The 14,150-nt window shown below is 37.0% G+C and overlaps 1 protein-coding gene across 1 annotated transcript; it reads left to right on the top strand.

Annotated features, from left to right (window-relative positions):
* Nucleotides 1–581: 581 nt before the first annotated feature.
* Nucleotides 582–13,891, top strand: LOC21386559 (guanine nucleotide exchange factor SPIKE 1). The gene is made up of 30 exons (XM_024164468.1): nt 582–820; nt 911–1,073; nt 1,659–1,786; nt 1,916–2,019; nt 2,124–2,179; nt 2,311–2,408; nt 2,555–2,692; nt 3,282–3,593; nt 3,956–4,231; nt 4,530–4,697; nt 4,794–4,985; nt 5,108–5,151; nt 5,339–5,408; nt 5,551–5,712; nt 6,200–6,307; nt 6,509–6,546; nt 6,894–7,038; nt 7,160–7,286; nt 7,371–7,564; nt 7,969–8,099; nt 8,260–8,335; nt 8,560–8,670; nt 8,913–9,095; nt 9,434–9,577; nt 9,809–9,982; nt 10,145–10,492; nt 10,579–10,911; nt 11,047–11,232; nt 12,225–13,199; nt 13,371–13,891. Exons 1-30 carry the CDS (start codon nt 761–763, stop codon nt 13,623–13,625), a joined length of 5,499 nt encoding a protein of 1,832 aa, XP_024020236.1. The 5' UTR covers nt 582–760; the 3' UTR covers nt 13,626–13,891.
* The last annotated feature ends 259 nt before the right edge of the window (nt 13,892–14,150 follow it).

The raw sequence follows: 14,150 nt of genomic DNA, 5'->3' as shown, positions 1-14,150 counted from the left end.
ATGGCATTAATTAATTTTTAATACATGTCACGTCAGTAAATAATTTGTTAATAATTTAAAGTCTATTTAATTCATTAATTTAAAGTTTTAATTTAAATTAAAATATAATTTTATGTGATAATTTTTATTATAATAAAAAAATTAAATATAATTATTTTAAAATTTTTTTTACTGTAATAAAATTTAAATTTTAAATTTAAATTAATAAAATAAATAAGGTCTTAATTAAACGTCAAAGAGTACATACAGAATTGAATAAAAAAAAGTATTTTGAACCATTTTTTACATATTATAGAATATTTTGAACTGTTTTAAAATTTAAAGTGACTCTTAAAAATAGAATAGATAGTTCGGAGGTATTTTTAAAAATAATCCATATATTACAATTTTTCTTTTCATTTTTTTTTTTTCTCTTTGGACTCCACTTTGAAGTTTGACTTGTGTGTACAGTCCTTTACTCAGCTCACAAGACTTTGCTCTGTAACTACTTCTCTCTCTTGCTTTCTCTCTATTTTATTTTAATTTTTTGGTCTTAATTTTGATTTTGATTTTAATTTTTTTGCTTCCATTTTGGGTTTGGTTAGATCTACCAAATATCCCACTAAATTGCCTTTATTTTTTTTTCCCTCTTCAACTCCATTTCACCGTTACTTTTACTTCTCCAGAAATCAAGCTCAAAACTTTCTTCTTCTTATTATTGTCACCATTTTCTTCTTCTTCTTCTTCATCGTTTTTCGTAGAGCCAAACCCTAGATCTGCAATGCAGCACCTCCGGCCCCGCCGGGATTCCGCTCCGGCCGCCGCCAAATGGCACAACAAGGTAATGCCGGAGCGATTGACCGGAAAAATTTCGATTTTTTCTGGTTGTTTTAGGTTTAGTTTGTCATTGATTTTGAACTTTTTTTTTCAGTTTGAGGAGAATTTGGAGCAATGGCCGCATCTGAAGGAGCTGGTTCAGTGCTACACCGCGGACATGGTGAAGGACGAGAACAAGTACGGACACTACGAGAGTATCGGTCCTGTGTCGTTCCAGAACCAGATTTATGAAGGTCCTGATACTGATATCGAGACTGGTAAAAACCTTTTCTTTTCTTCTTCTTTTTTGATTGTTCTAGTACATTTGTATTGTTGTAAAAAAAAGTTCTCTTTTTACTTATTCTTTTTTATTAGGATTTGTTTGCGAATTGTACTCGATTAGCTTGGAAATTTTAGCATTTGGCAGAAAGTTCATCCTTTGCTTAAGTCTATAATTAGTAACCAAAAAAAATATTTACTTTTTTTTTTTTTGGGTATGGTTAGTTATATATTTGTTGGTATTACAAAATACAGGGTAAAGAAAGGAATTGTTTTGTGGCATTTAGTTGTGAACCTGAACCATGACTTTTGTTCAGTTTATTTGTTTGTGAATGTACCTTTTGGAGTGGAAAGAATTATTTTAGAAGTCCAAAGTACAGCCTTTATGCGTCAAAAGTGTGAGTACAAATGAAAAAAAGGAAAAAAGAATGGTAGAAGGGTTAGTTTCTCTCTCTGTACTTGGTGGATCTTTTTATTGTGAAGAATAGGACAGGATTGAGTAAGGAGTATATTGGCACAGAATTTGTTTTCCCACTCCTTATTGGATTCTTATGGTCTACAAAACTTCTTCAACCTATATACAGAAATGCGTCTTGCTAGTGCAAGGCGAACCAAGGCTGAAGATACTACTGATGATGATGTGCCAAGTACCTCAGGAAGGCAATTTGCGGAGGCTACTGCTTCTGACGCATCGCAATCGAATACCCCGAAGGTTGTACTGGTTTATAGCCTTTTTTATGGGTTCACACGCATCGTTCCTTTAGCTTCCTTCTACTTCACCTTTACTTCCTCAAGTTCACAAGGATTGATGAGTTCTTGAATACAAAAAAATTATTTGCAGCACTTTGGTCAGTCCCCATTACCAGCTTATGAACCGGCTTTTGACTGGGAAAACGAAAGGTCGATGATATTTGGTCAAAGGATTCCAGAAACTCCTATATCCCAGTATGGCACTGCCAAAAACCTTGTTGCTCAGTTTTTTTTGGCTTTCTCCCCACTCCCCCCATATTGATTTATTTTTCTTTTCCCCATCTCCTGGGTGGTTTCAGTGGATTGAAGATCTCTGTCAAAGTTTTGTCCCTATCTTTCCAAGCAGGGCTAATTGGTAAGCACTGTTTGTACTGGTGTCTCAATCCCTATTTCTTTTCTCCCCATGGTACTAATGCCATTTCTTGCAACTTTTGAGTTGTATGTAATATACTGATCTATCTGTCTTTATCTCTCTCCCCCTTATAGAGCCATTTTATGGTACAATATGCTTATTCAATAGGGATCGACGGGAAAAATTGTCTGAAGATTTCTATTTCCGTGTGGTACCGACTGATACGCAGGATGTAAGTTATAAGACTATTGTAGCATCTCTTCTCTTCCTTTTTTTTTTTTCTCAACGTTGATCAACTCTTAAGATATCTTTATCAGGTGATCTTTTTGCACGAATTATTGTCTAAGAGCTTACTATTTCCTCTGTTGTCTCTTCCAGGCCAATATTTCTTTTGAATCTCGTGGTATTTTTTATTTAGATGCACCATCAGCATCAGTTTGTCTGCTAATTCAGCTAGAGAGGCATGTGACGGAAGAAGGCGGGGTTTCTCCTTCTGTCTATTCTCGTAAAGAGCCAGTATGTGAATGTTCAAGTACTCCTGTGACTTAGTTTTATAAATACATTTAGGCCCCCTACTTGCATCAATTCATGGAACTTTGCTAACATAACTAACTTTCCTTTTTATATACCATAATATGTTGCTGTTGCCTTGATAACATGTAAGCTAATTCTGGATTGAAATTTTACATTGCAATTTCTGGGTTCTTTCCTAGTGGAAGATCATTGGACTTTGAAGTGCTTCTGTAGTATTTGTGTTTGCCTTGATTGTTATAATGCTTGAGAAACTTCTTAAATCAGAAAAAAAGGTTTTATTGTTGATTATTCCTGTTTGTGTAAGATGGGTGGTAGGCTGTCTGCATCAGGATGTAGATGTAGATTAGGATTTTTTTATTACAAAATGTGGGGAAACCTACTCCGGCAGGGTCTGCTAAAACAAATAAATATTGTATCAATTTGTTCTCCCATGGTTATTTTAGGAAAAAATTGTGTTATTTATGTTGGTGACTTGAGGCTTTTGTTATGAATTTTGGCTTGTATGTATATGCATTAAGTATCCCTCTTTCAAACCTAGTCTATATCTCATTTATTTAACTGATCGAAACAGGTTCACTTGACTGAGAGGGAGAGGCAAAAACTGCAGGTGTGGTCTCAAATAATGCCTTACAGAGAGTCCTTCGCCTGGGCCATTGTTTCATTATTTGATAACAGCATTACTGCAGCTTCTGGTGGGTCTGCTTCCCCAAGCAGCCCTCTTGCCCCGAGTGTGTCTGGTTCAAGTTCCCATGAGGGGCTTTTTGAGCCTAGTGCAAAGGTCACTTTAGATGGGAAGTTGGGTTATTCAAGTGGGAGCTCTGTTATAGTGGAAATATCAAACTTAAATAAAGTTAAAGAAAGCTATACAGAGGACTCACTTCAGGTATAGCAGACATCTTTATAAGTTTTTATTTATCTTCATTTGTTTCCTTTTTAAGAGCATGCTTCTTCAGCTAGCATTTTGTTACTTTTAAGTTTAATTAGCTTTTCACATCATATGGAGCCCCTGATTGACATACCATCAGTTAATCATCTACAGTTCTGTGACATGTGAATATCTTTTGTATTTTGCTTGATAGCATGTGAATGGCATTACCTTATGTAATGCTCCATGTTTAGGCTGTTTCTGTGAATTTATTCATTGTGTGCTTTGCACAATTATTCATAGTTCTTACTGTTACTTATTTATTTATTTATTTTAATGGAGTGTTTGTGTCATTACGGTGGTTTTCCTGTAATATGTAGGATCCAAAACGCAAAATTCATAAACCTGTGAAAGGTGTTCTGAGACTGGAAATTGAGAAGCACCAAATTGACCATGCTGACTTGGAAAATATATCAGAAAGTGGTAGTGTGACCAATGATTCTGTTGATCCAGGGGATCACATTACTGATTCCTCATATGGGAAGCTTCCCAGTAATGGTTCAGATGGGCCTCACGGCAGCCATTCTAAGTGGAATTCTTTTGATGCTGGAAATGGATCAAATGTTCAAAGGGGTCAAGATTGCAATGCTGATGATGTAAGTATGACCCTGCTGTGTTGTGTTTTTTATTTTTCTTGTTTTTGAACTCAAACTATCGCTTCCTATAAGACATTTCTTTTGGGATACGTGTACCTACTATCTAGTTGTTGTCCCTTGTTGTAATTCAATTTTTCACTTAAATTTCTTTATGTTATTGTCATGCACGCAGCATACGCATGACAAGTTTAACTAATTTTTACAATCATGGGTAGTATTTTGAATCTTGATTATGTTTTTAGTTAATGCTTTCTTTATGTTCCCAGTTAACTAAATGATTGTGTCGGTTAACTTCCAGTTCCAAGCTTTCGACTTCCGCACTACAACAAGAAACGAGCCCTTTTTGCAGCTTTTTCATTTTCTCTATGTATATCCCTTAACTGTTAGTTTAAGTCGGAAGAGGAATTTGTTTGTGCGGGTTGAGCTTAGGGAGGACGATACTGATATTCGTAGACAGCCTTTAGAGGTAAGTACATCCTGATCACTTCCATGAACTAAATTCTGTTTTCCTTATGAATACTTTTGCGGTAGTTGTTTCATCTCTGCTGGCTCATTTGAGCAGGCGATGTATCCGAGGGAGCATGGTACAACACTCCAGAGGTGGGCTCACACACAAGTTGCTGTTGGGGCTAGGGTAGCCTGCTACCATGATGAGATCAAACTTTCGCTTCCTGCTACCTGGACACCAACTCATCATCTCTTATTCACCTTATTCCATGTTGATCTTCAAACGAAAATGGAAGCTCCAAAGCCCGTAAGATTCAACTAGTCATGGATAATTTCTGGATTTTCCACCACCACCACCACCCACCCCTTCTGGTTTTTAAGGATGCTTTAGTTTTATTGAAATAACTGATTTTTCTATCCATTTTCCAGGTAGTAATTGGATATGCTTCTCTCCCATTATCTACACATGCTCAGTATGTATATACCTTAGTGATTTTCCTCCTCCGTTTCATTCTTTAAAAAAAAAAAAAAAAAAAAGAAAAAAGAAAAAAAGAAGATATTTTTGGCCCCGATAAAGTGTTTCTTTCTTTGAAAATATAGTTAAGATATCTATTATCTGGTTTATGATAGTGCAGAATATAATGTTATGATTTTTCTCAGGTTGCGATCTGAGATTTCTTTACCGATCATGAAAGAGCTGGTTCCACATTATCTCCAGGATTCTAGCAGGGTATGCTTTGAGAATATATCAAGATTTTGATACAGTTTATTGATTTTTTTAATATTGATTTTTTTAATTATGATTTTCTACGCTATTGTTAGTTTTGGTTATCTGGAATGGATGGTTTTATTGTTTTTTAATCTCATTGTAGGAGAGGCTGGATTATTTGGAAGATGGAAAGAATATCTTTAGATTGCGCTTAAGACTTTGTTCGTCATTGTACCCTATTAATGAACGCATTAGAGATTTTTTTCTTGAATATGATAGGCACACTCTTCGAACAAGCCCACCTTGGGGTTCTGAACTTCTTGAGGTATTGCATCCCAGTATGCTCTATTTAATTACTGTTTGGCATATCAATATGATGTATATTTTATAAGTTAATGTTCTAAATCACCCTCTTGAGAAAACTATTTGCAAAGTTTTGTCATATTTTTCTCCCAATGTAATTAAGCCAATTTGGCATTAGATTTTCTGATAAGAACACAACCTTAAATAATTCTACTAATTCTATCATAAAAGTTGGTGTCTAGGGTTGGAAGTTGTTACTTGTCACTGTAATTTAAAATTTCCAAAATTGGCATTGTCATTGGTTCAATTATATTATTACTTCGCGGTGAAATTTAAGTATTATAAAAGTCATGCGTACTCCAAAGCCATCTGTTCTGGTTTGGAGGGTTTGGTCTTTTGATATATTTTTGGAAGTGTTAGATGGTTAGGTGAATTGGATGATCAAAATTTTGTAACACCGTTTTAGGGCTTTATAGGACAGAGTAATTAAATTTTAATTTTGCACACAGGCTATTAACAGTTTGAAGAATGTTGATTCCACTGCTTTGCTTCAGTTTCTTCATCCAATTCTGAATATGCTTCTCCATCTGATAGGCAACGGTGGAGAAACCCTCCAGGTAACATATAAGATTCTTCTAGGGCTCTTTAATTAATAAATTTTGCTATGAAATTCATGGTCTTTTTGTAGTTATTTTGATGACTTTAATTGAGCATACAATGAGCTAGCCTATTCTTTTCTTCCCGCCCCCTGGCTTTATTTTGGATTATTCACCATATGGTAAACTGCCATCTAATTTTTTTCCCCACTGTTTTTTTAGGTTGCAGCTTTTAGAGCCATGGTTAATATTGTTACCAGGTGCGTCAATTTATGGTTTTACATAGTTTAGAACTCATAGGGAACTGTGATGTAATTGCTAATGCAAGATAATTCTGATATCTCTATCTGGGACAGAGAGAAGCTTTTAATGTATTTTGGGATCCGACTGATACATATATTTATGTTACATAGTTTAGAACTCATAGGGAACTGTGATGTAATTGCTTATGCAAGATAATTCTGATATCTCTATATGGGACAGAGAGAAGCTTTTAATGTATTTTGGGATCCGACTGGTACATATATTTATGTATATTCTTGTTTGTTCGTTTAAGCTACTGGTTGATTTTGGATTTTGTTGACACTCCGTGGAATATCATCTGTAGGGTGCAGCAGGAGTCAGTTGATGATGCTGAAAGGAATCATTTTCTAGTTAACTATGTTGATTATGCTTTTGATGACTTTGGGGGTCGTCAGCCTCCAGTTTATCCTGGTCTGTCCACTGTTTGGGGAAGCCTGGCTCGAAGTAAGGTGAGTTTTTCCCACTATTGTTCATCATTTGTCCCATTAGTACCACATATGTTTACTATCTGTTGCCTTTTATTTTGTTCTCCCTTTAAACTTGTGTAAATTTATGAGGTTGGTTGTGTAGGCTAAAGGCTACCGTGTTGGGCCTGTATATGATGATGTTTTAGCCATGGCTTGGTTTTTTCTTGAACTTATTGTCAAGTCAATGGCATTGGAAAAAACTCGCCTTTTCTATCATAGTCTTCCACTAGGTAAGTTGCAGTGAGAACATGTATTTTCAGAAACTTTCCTCTTTCCTTTTCATGTTTAATATTTTAGCTCCTTCTATGGTACAGGTGAAGATATTCCACCCATGCAACTTAAAGAAGGTGTTTCCAGATGTATCATGCAGTTGTATGATTGCCTGCTGACAGAAGTACACGAGCGTTGTAAGAAGGGGTTAAGCCTCGCAAAACGCTTGAACAGTAGTTTGGCTTTCTTTTGTTATGATCTTTTGTCAATTATAGAACCTCGCCAAGTTTTTGAATTGGTATGCTTTCTGCCTAATTTGGTTAACTTAGTTTCTGTATTTGGTTCCTGTATGTGATCTAGGGTTGACCCCTATGGCTAAATGACATCATGTTTTATTCAAATGTTAAGCAGAAATACTCTCTAGTTCTCTGTTGTATTTGTTTATTGCTAGTCTTGTTGTGTAGGGAGGGTCTAAGTAAATAGCACAGAAGGAAGGGAAGGGAGGATAGGAAGAGAGTGTATATACAATGAGAAAAGAAACATCATGGCCTTTTAAGTCTGAGTTAAAAATAAATGCTACGTACTGCTTGCAAGGTGTATTGAGATAATATTCACACGAACAAACTTGAGTGTGGGCTTCGGTTCTGTTTTTATTTCAGCTTCTTTATTGCTATTTATCTGGTAGTCTTTGCTCCACTGTAGGTGTCCTTGTACCTGGATAAGTTTTCTGGAGTTTGTCAACCTGCTCTGCACGATTGCAAGCTCACATTTTTGCACATTATCTGTGATCACGACCTTTTTGTTGAAATGCCTGGGAGAGACCCTTCAGATAGGTATTTAATCAATGAAATAGATTGGTCGTTGCATATACCATGACTAGCTTGCACTTAACTATGTAAATCCAAATGAAATGGTCTCTTTTAATAGTAATTAGACTTTCTTAGAAATTTATCAATCTAATATGTGATAATGAGGTTGATATGCATGTTGTAGGAACTACCTCTCATCTGTCCTAATTCAAGAGCTTTTCCTTACATGGGATCACGATGACTTATCTTTGCGAGCAAAGGTGAGTTTGAATAAATAATGCACTCATTTATGTTGGAGGATGCATTTGTATACTTCTTACATCGTTGATTTACATATGTCTCACTTGTCTTGGAAATTTTTAGAATTTTCTTGCAATGCCATTATCTCTCCCTGCTAAATATATCATTTTATTGTAATGGCATTCTTTTATGAGATACAGATGTATTTTATGTTGTTACAATCCTTGCAATATTATCTCTGTAGGCAGCTAGAATTTTGGTGGTCCTCCTGTGCAAGCATGAATTTGATGCTCGGTACCAAAAGCCTGAAGATAAGCTGTATATTGCACAGCTATATTTTCCTCTTATTGGCCAGGTGAATGGTGCAATCCAAGTTTCTTACTACGGCATATAAATTGATCTGTATTTTAATAGCAAGAATTTTAGTATGCATAATCGCTGCTTGAAATTAACATTTTCCACAGAAAAGTGATGGGAATTTGTCTCCTTTAGTACTGTAGAATCAACAGTATCCTATCATTTCAAAAAAAAAAAAAACAGTATTCTATGTTCTGTCCTGTCAATTTTATTATTCATTAGTGGTGTTATGGTCTGCAGATTTTGGATGAAATGCCGGTCTTCTACAATCTTAATGCAGTTGAAAAGCGTGAAGTTCTAATTGTTATTTTGCAAATTGTGCGAAATCTTGATGATGCATCACTGGTGAAAGCATGGCAACAGAGCATTGCACGGACCAGATTATTTTTCAAACTCATGGAGGAATCGCTTGTGCTTTTTGAGGTTGCTCAATTATTGCCTTTCTTTTCTCTTTATCATGTGATTGTCTGTTTCACCTAATTTACTTGTTTAGAATCTTGGTAATGGTACGTGACTTTCCAAAAAAAAAAAAAAGAAGGAAAAAAAATCTTGGTACGTGAATGCCAATGGCCTTTTTTTCATTTTGATTGAGTTGAAATTCTTTAATTACTTAATGGTTTTGCATTGTTATCTCCAATTCCAAGTATAACTGAATGGTGGGGCTTATTACAGCAGTGATACACTATCAACCATAATAGCAACCTTTCACTCTTTCTATTTCCGTTGCCAGTCATACTAACTGTACACGATTTATTTTACAGCATAGAAGATCTGCTGATGTCATGCTTGTGGGATCTAGTTCTCGCAGTCCTGTTGGGGATGCCCCTGCTTCCCCTAAATACTCTGATAGACTTTCTCCCTCAATCAATAATTATTTGTCTGAGGCATCAAGACAAGAAGTTAGAGTGAGTTTTATTCTGGTCTTAGATCAAGAAGCCAATTGCTTCTCATGTTTTGTCTATTTTTTTGGTTTTTGTTATTACATTTATATTGAGAGGTTATCTTTGTATGAATTGAGTAGTGGGTCATTTCATTATGTTGATACATGCCTCTTGGTCCCAATTGTAGATATTTTAAGAGATAGGAATCTGCTCATTTTTATCTATGCTCATGTATGTTGAATCTCTCTCCTGCAGCCTCAGGGAACGCCTGAAAATGGTTATCTGTGGCAGAGAGTGAATTCTCAGTTAAGCTCTCCTAGCCAACCTTATTCATTGAGAGAAGCTCTTGCTCAGGCACAATCTTCTAGAATTGGCGCTTCTGCTCAGGCCCTTAGAGAATCTCTACACCCGATATTGAGGCAAAAACTGGTATAGTTTGTGTGGAGATTTTTTTTTTTTTTTTTTGATTGATGACTGCAGTGGCTATTTTTTTTATTTTTATTTTTATTTTTAGCACAATGTTCTTTTATCTTCCCAGTATTTTTCAATCATATATTGTTTCTAGTTTGTTAATAACTTTATTACTCTCAGGAGCTTTGGGAAGAAAACTTGAGTGCTTCTGTCAGTCTTCAGGTTTTGGAAATAACTGAGAAATTTTCCATCATGGCAGCATCACATAGTATTGCTACAGACTATGGAAAACTTGATTGTGTCACAGCCATTTTTATGAGCTTCTTCTCCCGAAATCAACCATTGGCTTTCTTGAAAGCTTTGCTTCCTGTTTTCAACAGTGTATACAATCTTCATGGCGCAACTTTGATGGCAAGGGAGAATGATCGGTTCTTGAAACAAGTTACTTTCCATCTTCTTCGACTTGCAGTTTTCAGGAATGACAACATCAGGAAAAGGGCCGTCATTGGGCTTCAGATTCTTGTTAGGGTTGGTTCTCTAGTCCACTCATTGTATCACCGCATATGATTTGGTATCTACTTTGTGGACAAATAATTTTAATTTTCTTTTTGCAGTGTTCGTTCTATTACTTTATGCAGACGGCAAGGTTGAGAGTCATGCTGATTATTACATTGTCCGAGCTGATGTCTGAAGTGCAAGTGACTCAGTTGAAGCCTGATGGGACGTTAGAAGAGAGTGGTGAAGCACGACGCCTTAGAAAATCTTTGAATGGAATGTCAGATGAAGATAAGAACCCCAATCTGTTGAGGGAGTGTGGACTTCCTGAGACTGCACTATTGGCAATCCCAGAAAAAATGACAGAGAGCAAGTGGTCCTGGTCAGATGTGCAATATCTCTCTGACAGTCTAATCCTAGCCCTCGATGGCAGTTTGGAACATGCGCTTTTGGTAAGTTTAACAATGTTGTGCTTCATACTTATTTAGTCCCAGTTCCCCCCCCTTTATATGCAGACTGCATTTCTTTATTTTTGTCATCGTGAACAAATCTTTAACGTCGTAAAACTGCACGAAACCTTTTTTCAGGGCTCTTTGATGACTATGGATAGATATGCAGCTGCTGAAAGCTTTCATAAACTTGCCATGGCGTTTGCCCCTGTTCCAGATCTTCACATAATGTGGCTACTTCATCTATGTGACGCACATCAAGAAATGCAGTCCTGGGCGGAAGCTGCCCAATGTGCTGTGGCTGTAGCTGGAGTGGTAATGCAGGTAAACAACAGATTATTTCTTGTGATGATTACTGATGGGACGTTAGAAGAGAGTGGTGAAGCACGACGCCTTAGAAAATCTTTGAATGGAATGTCAGATGAAGATAAGAACCCCAATCTGTTGAGGGAGTGTGGACTTCCTGAGACTGCACTATTGGCAATCCCAGAAAAAATGACAGAGAGCAAGTGGTCCTGGTCAGATGTGCAATATCTCTCTGACAGTCTAATCCTAGCCCTCGATGGCAGTTTGGAACATGCGCTTTTGGTAAGTTTAACAATGTTGTGCTTCATACTTATTTAGTCCCAGTTCCCCCCCCTTTATATGCAGACTGCATTTCTTTATTTTTGTCATCGTGAACAAATCTTTAACGTCGTAAAACTGCACGAAACCTTTTTTCAGGGCTCTTTGATGACTATGGATAGATATGCAGCTGCTGAAAGCTTTCATAAACTTGCCATGGCGTTTGCCCCTGTTCCAGATCTTCACATAATGTGGCTACTTCATCTATGTGACGCACATCAAGAAATGCAGTCCTGGGCGGAAGCTGCCCAATGTGCTGTGGCTGTAGCTGGAGTGGTAATGCAGGTAAACAACAGATTATTTCTTGTGATGATTAAAAAAAAAAAAAACTTTTACTTTTGGTTTCTAGTTTAGTTACCTCTAATTCAATTGAAAGCTTGTTAATAAGGTACGTGTTTAGGATCTGATGCCCATGTGGTTTCTAGAAAAGGCTTGGATTTTCTAGAAATTTTTATAACACCTTGTTATTAAAGGAAAAAAAGAAATGAGGGATCTTTTAGTGGTTTGAAATCTGAAAATTTATCTACTAAAGTGGTAAGTTGATAGGCACACACATTGGCTGATCATAGCTGTTCTTCACATGATAATGTCGCTTCTTTAATGTTGAATGGCTAGAAAATGCTAATTTTGCTCCAAGTATGGATGAGAGTACAAGCCATCGTGGCTAAAGAATCTACTTCAATTATTTACAGGCCCTTGTGGCTAGAAACGATGGCGTTTGGAGCAAAGATCATATAACTGCTCTACGTAAAATATGCCCAATGGTGAGTAGTGAGATCTCCTCTGAGGCATCTGCAGCTGAGGTGGAGGGATATGGTGCTTCAAAACTCACAGTTGATTCTGCTGTGAAATACCTACAACTAGCAAATAAACTTTTCTCTCAAGCTGAGCTCTTTCATTTTTGTGCAAGCATTCTGGAACTCGTCATTCCAGTTTACAAGAGCAGGAGGGCGTACGGACAGCTGGCAAAATGTCACACTATGCTTACTAATATCTACGAATCAATTCTTGAGCAGGAATCAAGTCCAATTCCATTCACTGATGCCACCTACTATAGGGTTGGATTTTATGGTGAGAGATTTGGAAAGCTGGACAGAAAAGAATATGTTTATCGAGAGCCCCGTGATGTACGGCTCGGTGACATAATGGAGAAACTTAGTCATATCTACGAGTCTCGGATGGATGGGAGCCACACCCTGCACATTATTCCAGATTCTAGGCAAGTGAAGGCAGATGAATTGCAGCCTGGAGTCTGCTATCTTCAAATAACTGCTGTTGATCCAGTCATGGAAGATGAAGATTTGGGTAGCAGAAGGGAGAGAATCTTTTCTCTGTCAACTGGAAGCGTCCGTGCACGGGTTTTCGACCGATTTTTGTTTGATACCCCATTTACCAAGAATGGAAAGACTCAAGGCGGATTGGAAGACCAATGGAAGAGAAGAACCGTTCTTCAGACTGAGGGCTCATTTCCTGCACTTGTTAACAGGCTCTTGGTAACGAAATCCGAGTCACTTGAGTTCTCTCCAGTAGAAAATGCAATCGGAATGATTGAAACTCGAACTGCTGCTTTACGAAATGAACTTGAAGAGCCTCGAAGTTCTGAAGGGGACCAACTCCCACGTTTGCAAAGCCTACAAAGGATTCTTCAAGGCAGTGTTGCAGTCCAGGTTAGTTTTGTGGAATGGTTTATCAATCTATAATTTCTGTACTACAATTTTCAAATCTATCTTTGTTGATACGACCTTCTTTACCAACTGCCCAGTCAAAAGCATGGTTTATTTTCCATTGTGGGATACATGCTCTTATGGCATCTCATCAGTTTTCTTCTATTTGTGCAGGTCAACAGTGGAGTACTAAGTGTATGCACTGCATTCTTGTCCGGTGAGCCAGCAACGAGGCTGCGGTCTCAGGAACTGCAGCAACTCATAGCTGCGCTCCTTGAATTCATGGCCGTTTGCAAGCGAGCGATCCGCGTACACTTCAGATTGATTGGAGAGGAAGACCAAGAATTCCACACACAGCTTGTAAATGGATTCCAATCTTTGACTGCCGAGTTATCCCATTATATCCCCGCCATTCTGTCGGAGCTTTGACGATGTTGTAGCATTATTGTATTTTCTCCTTTAATGTAGCGGCTTGAAATGTGTTAATATCCTATTGTTTTCTCTTTTTAATTTTGAAAAGTAATCGTCTCATCTTCTTGGTTGTTCATATGTAACTAATGTTTTTGTCATCAAAATTAAACTTACTAGAGTAATCGCTAATGGATCTTGTGTTGTGAATGGCATTTTTTTGGCACTTGTACAAGTGTGTTTTACCTGCTGCAAGCTTAAGATTGTGATTAGATATATAAAATTATTTTCCGTCTACTATTTCCTAGCACAAGTGCTTACTACTAGTCTACGGCAGGTTAGTCTGTTGGTGTCGTTGTATTGCTTGGTTCTCCGTGAGTTACACATCTAATTATATAATCCATTCATATAATGTGTGTATATGTTTACATGTATGCTTGTTCACGTGGATTTATTTAATAGAATCACGTTAAAAATTAAACTTCTCTAGTTTAAGCTAGAGGATTCTCTGTAAAAAGGAAAAAGAAAGATCATGGATGCTGTTTA

Source organism: Morus notabilis, unplaced genomic scaffold (genome assembly GCF_000414095.1).
Source record: "Morus notabilis unplaced genomic scaffold, ASM41409v2 Scaffold187, whole genome shotgun sequence".
In the NCBI taxonomy this organism is placed as follows: Eukaryota; Viridiplantae; Streptophyta; class Magnoliopsida; order Rosales; family Moraceae; genus Morus; species Morus notabilis.
Note: the sequence above shows the minus strand (reverse complement) of the source record. Positions and strands in the feature narration are given on the sequence as shown.